The sequence below is a fragment of the Eschrichtius robustus genome, chromosome 10, assembly GCF_028021215.1.
Source record: "Eschrichtius robustus isolate mEscRob2 chromosome 10, mEscRob2.pri, whole genome shotgun sequence".
Lineage (NCBI taxonomy): Eukaryota > Metazoa > Chordata > Mammalia > Artiodactyla > Eschrichtiidae > Eschrichtius > Eschrichtius robustus.
Genome location: NC_090833.1, coordinates 65181278 through 65199424, shown reverse-complemented (window position 1 = coordinate 65199424; position 18147 = coordinate 65181278). Strand labels below are relative to the sequence as shown.

The 18147-nt window shown below is 38.7% G+C and overlaps 1 protein-coding gene across 6 annotated transcripts in view; it reads left to right on the top strand.

Annotated features, from left to right (window-relative positions):
* Positions 1 to 18147, top strand: part of PSIP1 (PC4 and SRSF1 interacting protein 1) — a 75984-nt gene that overhangs the window by 32412 nt on the left and 25425 nt on the right. For 3 of the 6 annotated variants that reach the window (XM_068551783.1, XM_068551786.1, XM_068551789.1), the window contains exons 2-4: positions 3222 to 3536; positions 4074 to 4285; positions 7457 to 7533. The exons of 2 other annotated variants lie outside the window; for them this stretch is intronic. In XM_068551783.1, the coding sequence (XP_068407884.1) occupies positions 4214 to 4285; positions 7457 to 7533 (149 nt within the window). In that variant the 5' untranslated portion in view covers positions 3222 to 3536; positions 4074 to 4213. Of the gene's footprint in view, positions 1 to 3221; positions 3537 to 3558; positions 3630 to 4073; positions 4286 to 7456; positions 7534 to 18147 lie in introns of those variants that run through there. One more of the 6 variants, XM_068551784.1, reaches the window with a different exon arrangement.

Below are 18147 nucleotides of genomic sequence, written 5' to 3'. Positions count from 1 at the left end.
AATTCACAAAGTCAAAACAAATTAAGTACCCTCAAGTGTCTTCGTTTCTGCTTTCTCAGCTTAAAGGATAAGGGAGACCCTGTCAGAGTTTTTCACCTGCCCCTTCCTCTCATTTATTTAACAAATATTTATTGAGACAAATTTTATCGAGTGCCTGCGAATGCCAGGCACTGATCACTAAGATAGTCCCTTCTTCTAAGTAGTTTAAAGACTAGTCAGAAAGATTGTAATTAAGAAATTACGTCACAGTGAGATGAGGTCAGAAGTCTTTCGGGAGGAGATTTTTGGGTTGAGCCCTCTAGGACTAGAAGGAGTTAAACAGAATGGTCTGGTGGTAGGGACAAGCTGCGAATGGGGTGGGGCAGAGGGAGGCTGTCAGGAAATTCGAAGCTGGGAATACTTTCAAGTGCAAAGACAGAAGGTGGAAGAGTGCTGGGCTGCTTTTACTTCCAGCATCTTTTTCTAATTACACAGTGCTGCTGGCCCCCTGCTCCACCTAGAGGCGGTGTGGGATCACACAAAGGCGGGGACTTGAGAACAGACTGGGGGGACCGTTGCCTTGGCCACTTGAGTAGATGTTATGATTTGGGGCAAGTTGCTCAAATTCTGTGAGCCTGTTTTCTCATTTGTAAAATGGGGATAGTAACACCTGGATTAAATGAGAGACTGTAAGTCAAGCTCCTCCCTCAATTCACTTAGATCTCCTTTCCCCCTCCCCCTTGCTTCCGTTGTTTTGGAAATTGTATTTTCTCCTTACAACTCCCTTCATTGCTCCTCTAATCTCTATCTTGCTATACTTTTCCTGGCATCCCCACTAAGAAGGCTGACTGTGGGGGAGGGGTGCATGGAGCTTGGCTGGAGAAGAGCACAAGCTCACAGTAGTTCTGAAAAGCTCTCCAAGGGGCTCTGATGAGCCCAACACTCGCGCCTCCCTCTCCCCTCCCCTCCCCCTCCGCTCTGCAACTGCTGCTCCCAGGGATCCTGGGCTTTGTTCTCTAGAGGCTTAAACTACCACCTGTTTTGCTTTGACTTATTGTTTAAAGGGTATCGCCCATTGTCTACAGACTATCAAAAATAGAAACTGCCAAAACTTAAAGATAGCAAGAGCTAAGTTTGTACTTTCTTTCTTTCTTTTAAAATACTAACACTAAAACATCAATGCTTTTTCACTTTCCCTCTATTTCCATTCCTTTTCTGAGGACCTCCCCACTCCCAATAATTTTACTTGTTGGTACCATCATTAAGCACTAATAAAAAGTTATCTTTTAATATTAATTATAATTTATCTATTAATATATATCTGTCTTCCCTACTTGATTTTGAGTTCCTATGGTCTGTAGTATCTCGTACAGCAGTAGTTTCTCAAACCTGAATATGCATAAGAATCATCTGGGGATCTTGTTAAAATGCAGATTCTGATTTAGCAGGTCTGGGAAGGGGCTGCCTTTCTTCTAACAAGCTCCCAGGTGAAGCCCCTGGACCACACTTGGAGTTGCAAAGCCTTACTGGGTTTAGAACAAAGGAGGTACACAAGAAATGGTTGCTGGATGATGCCTTAGTCTCTCCTACTCAGTGCTTGGAATTTTCTTCAATACATCTTTCTCACCTTTTTCCTGTGCACTATTTATGACTGACAATTATTCCTTTGTGTACTTAGCTGTGCCCTTCCTTCCCCTTTTCATAGTCAACAGTCTCATCCAGAAACCAAGTCACTTAAGGAGTACAACAGTAATCTCCAGCCTCTTTCTACTGTCATCTACTTTGTAGCAAGCAAGAATAACTTTTTAAAGAATCATCTTTACCTTTGTTGCTCAGCAACCTATAGTAGCTCTCTAGTATACATTGTATCAAACTCAAATTCACGATGAAAAGCTTCAAGACATTTCTCCAACCCTTCCCTCTCGCTTGCTAGTCAATTTCTTTTTGCAGCACTTGGAACCCTCTGCGTATTGCTGAGGTATGAGTCAGTCTCCTTGCAAGACGTTTTGCATTGGGAATGTCTTCTTTTATTCTTTTTAAAGGCCTATGTGTATCTCTTTCAAAAAATTCTCAATTTTTACCTACTTAATGTTAAGCTTTGCTTGATTTATTTGTGAGTCGTTCGTTTAAAGGAGTATGAGCTACGTACTATTATTTATTTTTATTTTTTTTGCTTTTTCATATTTTTGTTCAGTTTTAAATGGGAAGTGTCTGTGCTGGCTGTTCATGGTTGTATCCCTAGCACCTAAGAGTGCTTGACACACAGTAGGTACTTTGGGAGGGGACTCAGTGAAGGATGAAACACAATTTAAGATCAGCTTTTGTTACTTTTCAAAATGCTTTCTTTGCTACATTTATTGGGAACCTGGGTGAACGTTAATGGTTAAATAAGACAATTCTGGTGATGTAATTCTGGTACAGTAAAAATATTAAAGTATCAATTCACATCAGAAGGCTAGTAATAACTACCAACACATTAAAAAATGTACTGGCTACAGGATAAAAAAAATAATTTTAGAAATCCCTTGAAGAGTATTTTGAGAGATAAACATTTGAGGTATAGCAGCACTTTACACTGTACTACCTACCAGCTACCATTCTACTAGGGAAATAAAATTTAGATGCATTTAAAATACAGTATGGGCCCAAACCCACATCCTATCGAAAAGGCTTATGCTTTCCTATCATTGTTTTCTATACTGCACGTTTTGCATTCGTTAGGACTGCATATTTCTTAATAGCTCTTGGTGCTTTAAATTTAAAAGAAAATAAATGGGGCTTTCTCATATTACAGTTTCAAGGAAAAGGAGACTGCAGGGCCCCTTCAGCAAGGTTTAAGAGGCCTACAAGCTGCACACCCGTGCAACCGCCTCATGCTCCGATTTCATCTATGGGGTTTTGTACAGTTCTTTTTTGGATGGTGCAAACCGCGCAAGTGCAGCATTAAAAACCTCTCCACCCTGGGAAACGATGCAAGAACATGCAGCTTAGGCTGCCAGGTTCTCTCCAACACACAGCCAAGGGCTGGAGGCCCGTATACCCGCCCCCAAACCCCGTCCACAACAATCGTTTCCTCCCTCCCCGCCTTTTACATACAGTACACATACAAATACACACACGCAGAGCAGCCAGCAGGGGCGGGCCGGGCCCGACCACTCCGCAAACCGCAGGGGGGAGCCACAACGGGCCAAGCTGTTTGCGCCCCCTCCTTTTTCCTTCTCACTCTTCTCTCTCTCCATCAGGCTGCACCTGTTAGGAAAAAACGAACTTGGGGATCTAGGGTCTCCTGAAGTCCCGTTTAGAAGCCAGATACCTTCGGCGGGTGTTGCGTTATCCCCCCTCCGTCGGCTAGCAGTTGGTCCCGTCCCAGTGCTAGCGGGCGCCGAGCGGGAGCCGCGCGGGAGCAGCGCAGCGACGGCGGCGGCAGCGGCGGCGGCGGTTGCTATTCGGAGCCGTTGAGACGCCTCTGCGGCAGCTGGTGGCGCAGGTGGCTTGCGTGGACGCGGGCAGAGGCGGCCGGCCCGCCACCGCAGCCTCAGCGCCCGCGGCCCCGGCAGGTGAGCGGGCGGCGGGGACTCGCCCCGCCCCCCCTCGGTGGCCTCACTCCTGGCTGTAGCGGGGAAGTGGCCACGGCCCGCCCGGGAGCAGAGGTTCGGCCCGGGGCTGCGACCGTAGGGAAGAAGGCTGGGGGAGAGGCCGTGTGTGGATGGGAGGGGAACGTTCCCCTGCCTTTTGCCATCTTTTTCTCCCCCCCGACCCCCCACCCTCCTGGGGCTTAAGCTTGGGGGAAAAAAGCCAGAGAAAAGATGGGGCGGGAGAAAGGGGAATTCGGGGCTGAGAAGCATCTCTGCCTCAGGTGGTGGCGTCTTTTCGGTCGTCGAGCGGTAGACCTGGCGAAGCCTGGAGGGCTAGCTCTCGGGCTGCGGAGGCCGCGCACTCGCGCGGGAGGAGCGGGAGGCGGCTCTCCCCTCACTCTCCCACCCCCCTCCCCCTCCCCACCCCTCCCCCTCCTCCTCCCCTTCCCCCGTCCCTCCCTTACGGCCCCTCCCTTCGGGTTTCTGAGCTTTAACCGTCCTCCATGCTCTCCCTCGCAGGCGCGTCGGGACACCCCGAGGCATCCTCCCCCTCCCGCCGCCGTGGGAGCCTCGGCTGCCGTCCGCCCTCCCGCATCCCCTCGCAGTCCGCACCGCCACACCTCCTCCCTGTGCCCGGACCCCGGCCTCGCCCCCGAAACATGACTCGCGATTTCAAACCTGGGGACCTCATCTTCGCCAAGATGAAAGGTTATCCTCATTGGCCAGCTCGAGTAAGTGATTTTTAGCCTTCGCGTTTAGCGGTGGTACCTTCCTCAGAGGCCTACTTCCTATACCCTTTTCTCTTAATTTTTTTTTCTCGTGTCCTTTCTCCCCCTCGCTTTCACTTAGTCTCATTTGTAACCTGACCTTTTATTTTAGTTTTCTGCCCACTAATCTTCCATGTAATTTAAAAATTCAGGTGTTTCTACATACTTAGGTATTTTCCTATGGTTTGTTTTTGACAGACTTTGGCAGGTTTTCTTGATATGAAATATTTCAAGGTGATGCCATTAGTGTTCCATTGTAGGTGAAAATAATCAAGTATGGATTTTGTGTTTAAAAATTAAGGAAACATAGACATTTTCTTAACTTTGAGTAAAATGCAAAATACCAGTGAAATCTATGCAGACTGTTGGGTGTCAAAGAGTTCCACGTGATTAAATTAACATAGGTATTCTTTCCTGTTTTATGGTTGATGAGACCTTCTGGATTGACTTGTTTAATAAGACATAGGACTGGATATTCTTGAAAATTTTACAATAAGGTAGCATCACGGAACGTCTAGAAAGTTTATTTTCACGTTTTTATTGGTGAAGTTTGCCTTATGACCTTGAAGAAGTTGTTTTACCTCTTTGATTGTTTCCCACAGGCAAAAGGAGTAGACCCAGATTCCTGGGTTCACATGTAGTGCAGAGAGGTGATTAAGGACTGAGGGTTTTTTGTAACATTTAGGAATTGAGACTGTCTAAAATATCTAAGTACCATTTTCAGAAAAAGATCTTTTAGGTTATGGTAGGACTCAGGTTCTAAGGTAGTGATAGAACCTAGCAAATGTTGAGCTCAATTAGATTAGTAAGCTCAAGGTCCTTCTTAAATATAAACATGAGATATTCTAAAGTTGTCATTTCCACTAATTTACTCTTCTTTGAGGACTGTATTTCTTAAAGATAATTAAATCCTGTAGTTTTAATTATGTCAGTTGGGAGGAAAAATAACCATTGGTTACAGAGAATCATGGAGTGAGTTGCTGAGTGCTATCCAAGTATAAAATATTCACTGTTTCTTAATTTTTCCCATCCAGCTCTTTACAGACTCAGGTTTACTGGTTTCCTTCCCCAGCCTGGAAAGATTTTTTTTTCCCTGGTCTATTAAGTCTACCTTTTCAGTGGTGTCTTATTGAAAAAATCCTTAATCATAATTCGCCTGTATATTTGACACTTTGTTTCCTTTGTGATAACCTTTTAACTCTTATGTGCATTCTTTGACCTCCAGGTAGTTTGTAAGCTTTTGCAGAGCAGTAGATACAAACTGAATTTCTTTATTACACACCCCCCTAATTCTTAGTACATAAATCATACGCTAAAAAACACTATTTCATGTTTAAGTAGAGAGCATAGGGAAACTGAGCAGGTTTAAGGCCCCTGCAAAATACTTTTTTGTGGTTTTAGCATCATTTATTTTGAGGTGTTATAAAATCCGAGCATATGGGGTACATCTTTATTCAGATTTCTATGCGACAGTGCAGTTAAAAACCAAATGAAAATGTTTTAAAAATTATCTGCTCTTCTTCTAAATCATCCTCCCCACATGCTTCAGTCTGTTAGGTGACTAAGAATGCTAATAAAAGCAAAACAGAGTAGCCTTAGAAGGGCCAGAGTATTTTCTTTCTTTCTTTAATAAATTCTATATTTAACAATTTAATTTGGATTAAAATGGGAAATTTTAGTCTCTTTCCTTTTCCCCTTTTTTTCTTAGAAGCAGTTGAATTTAGTTTTGATATTGTCTGTGTCTAAGAATTATGTTCCTTTTTCTATCTTCCCTCCAGTCTTACGAATTCTAAGTCTTTGCTTTAGAGAGTTTAAATATGTATTTAAGGTCTCAGCTGTGAAGGTGACAATCATGGTTCCAGTTTTGATTTTAAAGTTTTCTGTGTATCCCAGGCTTCATTACTTTTTAAGTCTTGCACATTCTTGTAATCCTGTACCAGTAGTAATCGTTTTTAAAGTCAACTTAAAAAAATTGCCTAGCATTTATTAAACTCTTTAGGTGCTAGACATTTGCATAAACTTTTAAAGCTGTTTGCTGGCAGAAAGCATATGAGCTGAGGTGACAAATATATCCCTTATCTTAAGGCCTCTAAGGATTTTCACAATTTAACAACTTGTCACAAAGTTGAAAAGACAGTATAATCTTCATATAGGTGGGGAAGTTAAGTTCCCAAGGGTGTTGGGTGCTAACGATTCTTATTGATGTCTGAAACCTTCAGATTGCCAACATCACCCTCATGGTCTTTTCTTAAACATGATAATGCATGTGGAGCATCATAGGTCTGCTGGTGGTCTGTACCCTTCTTAATAGTCAGCTGATTTTTTAAATTAAGGTGTCTTTGAAATTATGAAAGTTTTGAAATAGAAATGGTATTATGAAGTTTAAATAAATAAATAATGAAGTAGAAATGTTAAATTCTGGCTAAATACTACTGCCTGATGGCCTTAACTCTGGTAAGCGAAAGTATTAAGTATTACAGATGTGTCAGACATAACAGTACCTGATACTTTCTTCCTTACTTAATTAGAAGTATTAAAGTATTAAAAGAGAAATGAAAAAGGAACAGGTAACCTCATGTGATTCAGCCGTGTAGGTCTAAGATCTTTTCAGAATATGTGTTTCAGACTTGGAGAAATACTGTTTTAAACTTGTTAATGTCTCCTATATTTGGATAGCCTCCCTGCGGAAATAGCATTTAAAATTTTTGAATAGGTTCAGACTCCCTTATCTGGAATTCTTAGGGCCAGATGTGTTTAAAAATTCAGAACTTCGGGATTTTAGAAAGGTAATGATGGTACATATGCCATATATCTTGCTCCTAGTAGGGTCTGGGATGGCACATGGTAATCTAACACGATATTTCTGTGGAGAAGCATCAGTAGAAATGCTAGGTGGATAAAAGAAATGATGGAATAGCTTCAGTGTCAATCCAGGTTTTGCTACCAAATGAGTTTTGAGAGAAATATTGGTTTTCAGAGCTTCTTGGGTTTCAGAACTGGAGGTAAGGGATTGTGGACCTGTAGAACTGGTCCATTTTATAGCAGATCCCTTTTGGATGTCTTGTTTTCAGTTTATTCTGATGTGTTTAGGTGCGTATGATTTAAAAGATTTTAATTTTTCTGATCTTTTTTTAGGTAGATGAAGTTCCTGATGGAGCTGTAAAACCACCCACAAACAAACTACCCATTTTCTTTTTTGGAACTCATGAGACGTAAGTCCTTTTAGCTCTAAAAGCAAATCAGGGTTAATTTAGCAGGTTCATTGGGCATATAACGAAAAACAAGTAGAGATTAATTCAGAGAGAAACTAATAAAGTAACAGGAGATGTTAAAATCATCTTTGAACTTGGAAAAAAGTCTTCAAGTTTCCTTTTAAATTTTATTTTTATGGTAGAAAAATTAGACACTGTAGGTTTAACTTTTATTGAAATGGATGTCCTTAATCATAAAAGAAAGATGTACATTGATCCTCTCATCAATCAGAAGAATAACTGATGGATGAAAATATGTAAGGGAAGTTTTAACAAGGCATTCAGTACTCATATTTAGTATAATTAGTGCTAACCTGGCACCCTATTTTAGGCTTTGATTTTAGCCACACAAACGGTATATTGTGGGAAAGGTGAGAAGAAATCTGGATAGTTCCTTCTGCGTGTATTTATATGGTCCTGAGAGCCACTGTTACTGCTCTGCTGCCCCTGGTGGATTTGTGGGCAGAGAACTGATTTGGTGAAGCAAATTAATTTTTCAAAAATTGCAAAAAAAAAAAAAAAAAAATTTGCAATAGAATATTGAACTGTTATTTCTGGGTGCAGAGGATTACTCCAGGGGCTATCATTAGTTTTGAAAAATAATATACTTTGTGCCTCGATTTTAATAGCCTTACAAGTTGTATATAACCTCACTGATTTTGAACTTTAAGTTTAGAATTTGCAATAATTTTGGTAAAGTAGACTTGTTTACCTGGGATCAGGTGAAACAAAACTGGTGATACTCTAATTAGAATTATCTATTCCTTAGAGTGTGTACAGTGGCAACATTTGGTTTAATGTTGCTTAGCTACTATATGAACTTTCACATAATTTTAAGAAATAGTTTTATTAATGTGTGATTTACATCATAAAGTTCACTTGTTAAATTGTATAATTCAGTGGATTTTAGTATATTTATTTCCATAACCATTAGCAGTCACTCTTCATTCCCTCCTCCTCCAGCCCAGGATACCTACTAGTTTACTGTCTGTCTATTTTTGCCAATTCTGGACATTTCATATTAACGATATCATACAATGCCACGTAATTATCTGCTTTAAGGTACAGTTTTGAGTCCAGAATTGTATTGGCCTTCACCGTAATTACTTTGAGTTGGATCCAGGTATATCCTCTGAATATAAAAATTTAATTTGTAAAAAAATGATGAGTTTCTGATTCTCTGGGATAATCTACTGTTTAAAACTCTTCCATAAATTTAATAGGGAAAGGTATCTTTTAATGAAAAACTGTGTACTCCCTATTTGAATAGGGGTTTTCAAAGTGTGGTACCAGGTCAAGCTGCACCCCACATGGGAACTTCAGATAGTAGGCATGCAAATTCTTGGACCTCACTTGAACCAGAAGCTGAGGTGTGGGGCCCAGCAGTCTGTTCTAACTAGCCTTCCAGATACTTCTGGTGCCTGTGAAGTTTGGGAACACTTTATCAGAGTAAAGTGAGTAGATATTCCCTAGAATTTTTATGTATGTTTATAGTACCATAGAACACATAGTTAATTTTTATGCTAACTTTAGAAGAATGATCATCCCTTCCCCAACATTTAAAAATGACAATTTTTATGTTGTAAATATCTGTGAATTGTAAGTCAGAACAGACTACACCAAATAATTAAATTTTCGTAAGCGTTGTTTGGTTAATAACAAAACACTGGTATTAAGTGGTTAATGAAGACAGTGAATTACTAATATTCAAGAATTAGAATATATTCAGGAAATTAAAGTATAACTTTAAAATTAAGCTAATGGGGCTTCCCTGGTGGCACAGTGGTTAAGAATCCACCTGCCAATGCAGGGGACATGGGTTTGAGCCCTGGTCTGGGAAGATCCCACATGCCACGGAACAACTAAGTCCATGTGCCACAACTACTGACCCTGCGATCTAGAGCCGGCGCTCCGCAACAAGGGAGGCCACCGCAATGAGAAGCCAGTGCACCGCAGCAAAGAGTAGCCCCCGCTCGCCTCAACTAGAGAAAAGCCGGGTGCAGCAACAGAGACCCAGTGCAGCCAAAAATAAAAAATAAATAAATTTAAAAAAAAAATTAAGCTAATGATAATAAATTTTCACTTCAAAATGCACTTGTAATTTTTGTGCCTTAGTGATCTCATAAGTATACCATTACCTTTGGAAAGACAGTGCTGTTGTATCTATTGGTCTGGTGACTTAACTTTTTGGTATTTAAGGTTGATTTTTAGAAACTAGATCTCACTGATTATTTGCCTTCCCCCCCCCCCCAAAAGTTGGGGGGGCAGTTATGTGAACCTTTCAATTTGGAATTTGTATAAATGGGAGTTTATTCTAATAGCCTGTAGTTAGGGAGATGGGAAAGGAAGAACATAGAAGAAGAAATGGCAATTTAGAAAACTCTACTGGGCTTCCCTGGTGGCGCAGTGGTTGAGAATCTGCCTGCCAATGCAGGGGACACGGGTTCGAGCCCTGGTTTGGGAAGATCCCACATGCCGCGGAGCAACTAGGCCCGTGAGCCACAACTACTGACCCTGCGCGTCTGGAGCCTGTGCTCCGCAACAAGAGAGGCCGCGATAATGAGAGGCCTGCGCACCGCGATGAAGAGTGGCCCCCACTTGCCGCAACTAGAGAAAGCCCCCGCACAGAAACGAAGACCCAACACAGCCATAAATAAATAAATAAACCTAAAAGTTAAAAAAAAAAAAAAAAAAGAAAATACATACATAGAAAACTGTACTTATTCATAACTTATTTATAGATTAAGATTTTTTTATTGTTAATTTGGAGCAGAATCCTTTTGTAATTGCATTCTTTTCCTGACTTGCAACCATCTGACCTTTCATAGTGTTTTATACCTTTCACAGTAAATTCATCCAGCCAAGTTTTGAATATTAGATAACAACGAGCCCTTATGTATACCAAACATGATGGTCCACTAGGTATCTTAAAACTAATATATTCAAAACAAATTCTTAGTAAATGAGACTGACAAGGATGCAGTGCTTTGCTGGAGGCAAAAATTGTGGTGTTATCCTTGATTTCCTATTACAGTCTTTTCCGTTCCTCCCCACATCTAGTCAGTCAGCAAGTCTTGTTCTTTTCCTTTAATGTGCATTCTGATCTACTTTTTTCCATCTCCTCTACTACCACTTAAGTTCATGCTGCAGTTAGTTCTAGAAATAGTGTCCTACTCCTATCTTTTTTTTTAAAATAAATTTATTTATTTATTTTTGGCTGCGTTGCTGCGCTTGGGCTTTCTCTAGTTGCGGCGAGTGGGGGCTACTCTTCATTGTGGTGCGTGGGCTTCTCTCGTTGCGGAGCACGGGCTCTAGGTGCGCAGGCTTCAGTAGTTGTGGCGTGCGGGCTTCAGTAGTTGTGGCTCGTGGGCTCTAGAGCACAGGCTCAGTAGTTGTGGTGCACGGGCTTAGTTGCTCCGTGGCATGTGGGATCTTCCCGGACCAGCGCTCGAACCCGTGTCCCCTGCGTTGGCAGGCGGATTCTTAACCACTGCGCCACCAGGGAAGCCCCCTAATCCTATCTTGGTCTCAGTTTTCACTCTTCATGTATAGTCAAAGTGAACGTGATCCAGTCAGACCATGTCATTTCTCTGTCCAAAACCCTTCAATGGCTGCCTTATTACAAACAAAACTCCCAAGTTTTGTCGACAAATGCTATTTATGAGACCCTATATGAACTAGTCTGTGTTTACCTTTCCAACCTCATCACATGTTTTCACTGTTACACAAATATATTTCATCTTGTCTCAAGTCCTTCCTGACTGTTTTCTCTTTGTTGGGAAAGGTATGTCTTCAGATTTTCAGTCATTTAGATCTTAGCTCAAATCTTCCTTTTTATGCTTTTTCTCCATTGCACTGATGACTGAAATTTTTTTCTTTTCCTTCACCCACAAGTGAAAAGTTTGGAGAGCAGGGACCTTGTCTATCTTGTTTGTCATCATTTGCTTAAGTGCCTGGCCCATAGTAGCTGTTAAATAAATGTTTGGTGAGAGATTGATAGCTCTATGACCTAGATAAAATCATTTATGGATTATGAATTTGCTGTCCATTAGCTAGCATTTTTATAGTTTTTAAGACAACTGATCGTAAGGCTGTCTTTGAATCCTGCCATTTATCTGCTATATGACCTTGGGCAGGTTACCTAGCCTTGTGTCCTTCTCTTCCTTACTTGTAAAATGGGAATAATAAAATACTCGACCTCAGAATTTGAGGTGCAAACAAGATACTACATTAAAGATGCTTAGAACAGTGCTTGGCATGTATTAAACACTAAGTATATGTCAGCTATGAATAGTTAAAGGTAATGTTGCATATTATTTTTTCACGACTAATACTTGTGTTTATTAAATTGTTTGCAGTGCAGTTTGAGTTTTGCTGGCTAATTACCATTGCTAATTGAGGGAATACTCTCATCTAAGGTCTATTTATTTCTCTAAAGTCAGAAAATTTTAAATGAAGATGGTGTTTTTGCCACTTTTATCTCCTTACTGCTCTTGTCTTAATTCAAAGATGTTAGATGCACAGTTCTAGGAACCTTAAAAATATCCATCACAGGCTGTTTCAAAACCTGCCTAATGTACAGTTTTAGGAATGAAGGTGAATGGGGAGGTACTGCTTGTTGGTCAGTTTTTTGTATAACCTGTCCACAAGAAAGGAATAAAGAAATGAATCATAAGGATAGGATTTTATTTTCTTCTACACTAGTTTTTCTATACAGTTTCTGTACTACAGACATAGCTGTATGTGTTGGTGAGGGGCTTGTACGGTTTCTCATGAGCCTTATATAATGAGAGGAACTGTTTTTTCATCTCTATACTGTCAGGTTCATGGCACATAGTAGATGTATCAATTGTCTGTTGCATCATCTTCTATTATAAAATAGTGCGTGCTGTTATAAAATCTAGTTTAAAACAGTATGTTTCCTATTTTGTGGTTTAATAATAATAGGGAAATGAAGCAGCAAGTTAGAATCAATGTTTTAAAAGGTAGACGTTTCTGTATTATAATATGACTTGGCAACAGTTAAATGAGTTTTGAGCTTCATGTCTTCAGCTCTGATAAGCATTCGCATCCCATTTTTTATATGCAACTCTGGTTTGCTTTAAAGGAAAGGTTCTAGGTGTGTGATAACTGAGTTTTTGTGAGACATATATGTGTATGTTCTCGTGGGTATGTACATTGTTTCCAAAAAGTGACTTTAGAGAGAGAACTGCTTTTCTGTTTACTTACATTCTGTGAAAATTGGGATACACAGGAACACACTTAACGGTCTTCAGGCATATGCCACGTAAGAAACACACTTGCAGGCTTTAAGTTGCTTCAGAATTATAACATTAGTACTCTAGTTAATGATTTGCTATTTTCTTAGGACATTTTACATGAGCTTTGATCCTTGTGGGCTTTGACATTGGTATTTGAAATGAGTTCATACGTATAGGGATATAACATCAATATTTTATTAGTAGCTATTTCAAAGACTATATTACAGTGGTTAAAGGAAATCCTGAAACCTTTTTAAGGGAACATTGTACAGAGTGGAGGCTATGCTGTTTAATAGCTAGATAACCTTGCCTGCGTCAGTTAATCTTTCTGGCCTTCAGTTTTCTAATCTTTAAAAGGAGGATCTTGGTGATCCCTAAGTGTTCCTTTCAGCTCTGGAATTTGGTGGGTAATGTACTTTGAATTAATGTATATCTTTTCATTGTAAAAATTTTAAAAACGTTAAAAGAGTTCTCTACAAAGGAAACAGTCATTTTTACTACTATTTTTTAGAAACAACCCTTAAACCTGTTACTGTTTTAGTATATTTTCTTTGAGATTTATATGTCATTTAAAAATGGAACGCTTTGAAGAATGAATCAGAGCCACAGCCGCATAAGGTTGTGCCCTTGGGGACTAGCACTGGCTGTTTAACAACTAATCTGAGCCCTGTGCTCCAAACCTGTGGGATTGCATCCCTGGGGAGGATTCTTTGTATGTGTATGTGTTTTCTTTTTCTTCTTTTAAATTGAAATGTAATTGATATATATTGTATAAGTTTAACGTGTGTTGATTTTGATACATTTATATATTGCAATATTACCACCATGATTTGATACATTTATATATTGCAGTATGATTACCTGCCACCATAGCATTAGCTAACATCTCCATCAGGTCCCTTAATTAGTCATTTCTTTTTTGGGGGAGACAACATGGGAGGATTTTTTTTTTCATCCACCATAGTTTTTTGAGTCTCATTAAGGAGCTCCGTAGTCTTGAGCATATCATTTGAGCCAACAGTTCTACTTAGACTTTATTAGGAAGATATGTGACAAGATTGAGCAATACATTATTTACTATAGCTGCATTTTATAATAGAAAATTTGATATAGAAAATGGTCCAACAATAGATTAATTTTGGGATAGCTATTCAGTGAAATAGTATTTAGCTGTTAAGTAATTGTTGACATGAAAAGATGTTCATTATAATTTGAGAAAGTATTTATGGATGAGTATGTATCATATCCATTAAAATTACATGTTTATATCTGTATATATGCAACAAACAGGTGGGTGAAAACAGTGGCTATCTGTAGTTGGTAAAATTCTGGATCATTTTTGTTTTCTTTGATGGGATGTGGTATTCACTGAAAAATATTTTAACAGCTTTATTGAGATGTAATTCATATCCCGAACAGTTAATCCAGTTAAAACGTACAATTCAGTAGATCTTAGTATATCCAGAGAGTAGTGTAGACCTTAGCACAGTTTTAGAACATCTTCATCACCCCAAAAACAGACCCTGTACGCATTAGCAGATACTTTGCATTTCTCCTTTCTCCCTCCTGTCTTGCCACAGGGAACCACTAATCACTTTGCCTGTTCTGAGCATTTCATATAAATTGAAGTATACAATATGAGGTCTCTAATGACTTTTTTTTTTTTTTTAACTTAGCATAATGTTTTCAAGGTTCATCTATATTTTGTAGCATGTACTTTGTCTTTACAGTATTGCCAGATATTCCATTGTATTGGTCTATATTTATCCGTTCATCAGTTGATATTTGGGTTGTTTCTACTTTGGACAGTTATAAATAATGCTGCTATGAACATTTGTGAGCAAGTTTTTGTGTGGACATGTCTTTTCTGTAGGAGTGGAATTCCTGGGTCACATGGTAACTTTGTGTTTAATCTTTTGAGGAATTGCCAGGCTTTTTTGTTGTTGTTGTTGTTGGCTGTGCTAGCTCTTAGTTGCGGCACGTGGGATCTTTAGTTGTGGCATGTGGGATCTAGTTCCCTGACCAAGGATCAAACCCAGGCCCCCTGCATTGGGAGTGTGGTGTCTTAGCCACTGGACCACCAGGGAAGTCCCTGCAAGACTTTTCAAATCAGCTATGAGCCATTTTATATTTCTGTCAGCTATGTGTGAGGATTCTAATTTCTCTATATCTTTTCCAAGACTTGTTATTGTCTTTTTTATTGCAACTATCCTATTGGGTGTGAAGGTAGTATATCTTATTCTGGTTTTGATTTACATTTCACTGATAGCCAGTGACACTCAGCATCTTTTCATGTGTGAATATTTTTTTAACCATCTATATATAACATGAATTATTTAGATTTGCAAAGGTCTTCTCTCAGTTGGAAAGGCATAGTTATTTAATTTTTGGTATATTGATAAACATGTAAATTTAAGTATGACTTATAATATGAACATAATAGTAAAATAATAGAAAGTAGTGCTTGAAAACCTGACCGGAGGAGGAGCAGGGAGAGAAGTTTTTTAAAACCTATTCTGCAAAATTAAGAATAAAGGTTAACCAAGTGTAATAAAAATGTATATGTAAATCAAGGTGGTATGAATAAGACCAAATATAAGTGACTACACTATGTGAATAGAATTCTCTATTAAGACCTTTTGATTGGATTAATCCTATTAGACTACCTGTGTCTTATTTTCTGAGACAAGGCTCAAACAAGTCACTGCCAAGTAACAATATAATGTCACAAAGAAAGCAAGAATGGGACCATTGCTGTCTGATAAAAATAGAATTTAAAGTCAAAGCATGAAGAGAAGAGAAGGATACAGGCATTCCTTAGCTTTGCATAGTTCTAGTATGTTTAAATTTTGGTTACCATGGTTTAGGTAAACAGCCCCAGTCCCCGCAACAATGTTTCAAATTTCACTTACTCTGGAATATTAACTGTAATTGTGTAGACTACAAAATTTGTTGCTAGTTCTTCAGTCCACAAATCAAGATGTAAATAACAGATGCATAGCATGTCACTTTTTTTGAAGTTTCTTGGTGATTGGTCAGTGTGCATCTGTTTCTCAATTCAAGCATAGATAGCACAAAGTGTAGTAGTGTTGTTGCCTCTTTGTCTTTCAATGATACACCCACCCAGGTTACATTTAAAGAAAAAACAAGATGGGGAATCGGCCAGCAAAGAAACTGATAATGCCAGAAGTGAAATTTGAATTGAATGTAAATGCAGTTATAGAATAAATAGCCTTGTGAATAATAACCTTGTGAATGTAGATGTGCTGTATATGGGGAGACTAGGTACACAACCAGAGCAGCTTAGGGAAGGCAAGCTTATCAACATAAATGAGGAAAGTGGTTGTAATAAACAGGATGAAGATGTCTCAGAGGAAGTGACGCCAACAAAAAGCATTAAAGATATGCCATAACATTGAAAGTACAAAAGACAAAATGTTAGAAACTGATCAGATTTAGAAAGGAGTATGACACATTGCCTTAGGCATAGAAAATATGCTTACTCCATGTCATAAGTTATATGATCAGAAGGGGCAAGCACTGTTCAAACTATTCTTAAGTTTTTTACAAAGACATGAAACACTTTAATCTCAATGCTTCTAATGTTTTAAATTACAGTGTACTAAATAATTAGTTTTACTATATTTAAAATTTCCTTACACACTGTCAGTAATAGTGCATTTAGTGTTTTGACAATTTTTGAAGGTTTTGGAACAATTGTAATTTTTCCCATTGTTCAATAAGATTGCCTTGCACAGTCATTTTTGTGTTCTCTCATTGTCATACAAAGTGAGGACTGCCTATTTTGGGGAAAGAAAAATAATCTATATAAATTGAACTGTCAAACCTTTATATGCTAAATAACATCATGGTAGAATCAGTTTTTTGAATAGCTTTTTGGTTTAGAATCATATCTAAAAATGCCCCATGTTTGAGGTTTTAAGACATTTTTCTGCAATTTTGTTAAATATTTAAGGTCCCTTCCACTTCTTCAAGTTCCTGATGCCACCAGTTTTGAACCCTTTGGGGATTTTGAACTCTAAGTTAGGGTACCGTCTCACTTTCTTCTATATTGCTGTTTAGTATCCAACTTTCTTAGTCTTCCCAGCTTTCAAACCTGTTGATAATGTCCCTTGTCATCTTTAGCCTTATGAGTTACGGGGTTTTAGAGAGAGAATTGCTTTGTTCTAACTAGAAGTATGTTTTATTTTTGATGGTGTTTTAACTCGAGTCATCTACTTGGAATTTGAAGCTGATTATGCAGGAGGAATTGCTTTACTGTTTTAACTAAATGTGTTAAATTTTCTAATTTTAGATTATGGGTAGGAATGAATGATGCCTAGTAAAAGTCTGAATTTCTAGATCAAATGAGATAGTGATGATTTAAGTGTGCCTTAACTGATGTGCAGTTAAAATACATGGATACTTTGAGTATTTATAAATTGCAGAATTTAAATAATAAAGCTGACTTTTATATGCATTTGACTATATTTAAGTAGAGCCCTAAGTCTCTTTTTTATTGAAATTTTATCTTACAGCCTTTTAAAATATTCTAAACTGGAATGTGAGCTATAGTCATTAGGTCCCTAATTCTTAAAGAATTTCAGCAGATACGGAATTTGTGATAGATAATTAGTAATTAATAATCTTAAATTGTAGCATATTTTAGAGGAAATGAGTAGTAATTTGATTTTCCTCTTGCTTTGGAGAATACATATATATCAACCATTATAGCAAAAAACTGATAAATTCTCTGCATCTAAATTTATAGGATTGACAGACTTCTACAGAACCGACTGACATAGGGGAGATATATAATGGGGCTGTTCTGGGGGTTATATCTAAATATATATGTATATATACACACAAAAAAATAGTTGTCATCATTCACAGGTTCCATATTTATTAATTTGCCTGCTCACTAAAATGTACTTATAATCCCAAATCAATACCTGTGGCGCCTTCACAGTCATGTCTGTGTGTGAAATGGCAAAAAATTTGAGTAACTTGATGCACACATTCCTAGCTGAGGCTGAACCAAGGCCATGCTTTACCTTGTTTCAGCTCTCATATTGTAAACAAGTGTCCTTTTTGCAGTCTGTGTAGTGCCATGGCTTTTGTATTTTTGTGCTTTTTCTTGGTCATTTTGCCGTTTATAATAGCACCCAAATGTAGTGCTGGAGTGCCATTTAGTGTTCCTAAGTGCAAGAAGCCTGTGCTGTGCCTTATGGAGAAAATACGTGTTATGTAAGCTGTTGGCTGTGAGTTCAGCGTTAATGAATTACCAGTGTATATTAAATAGGTGTCTTTAAAC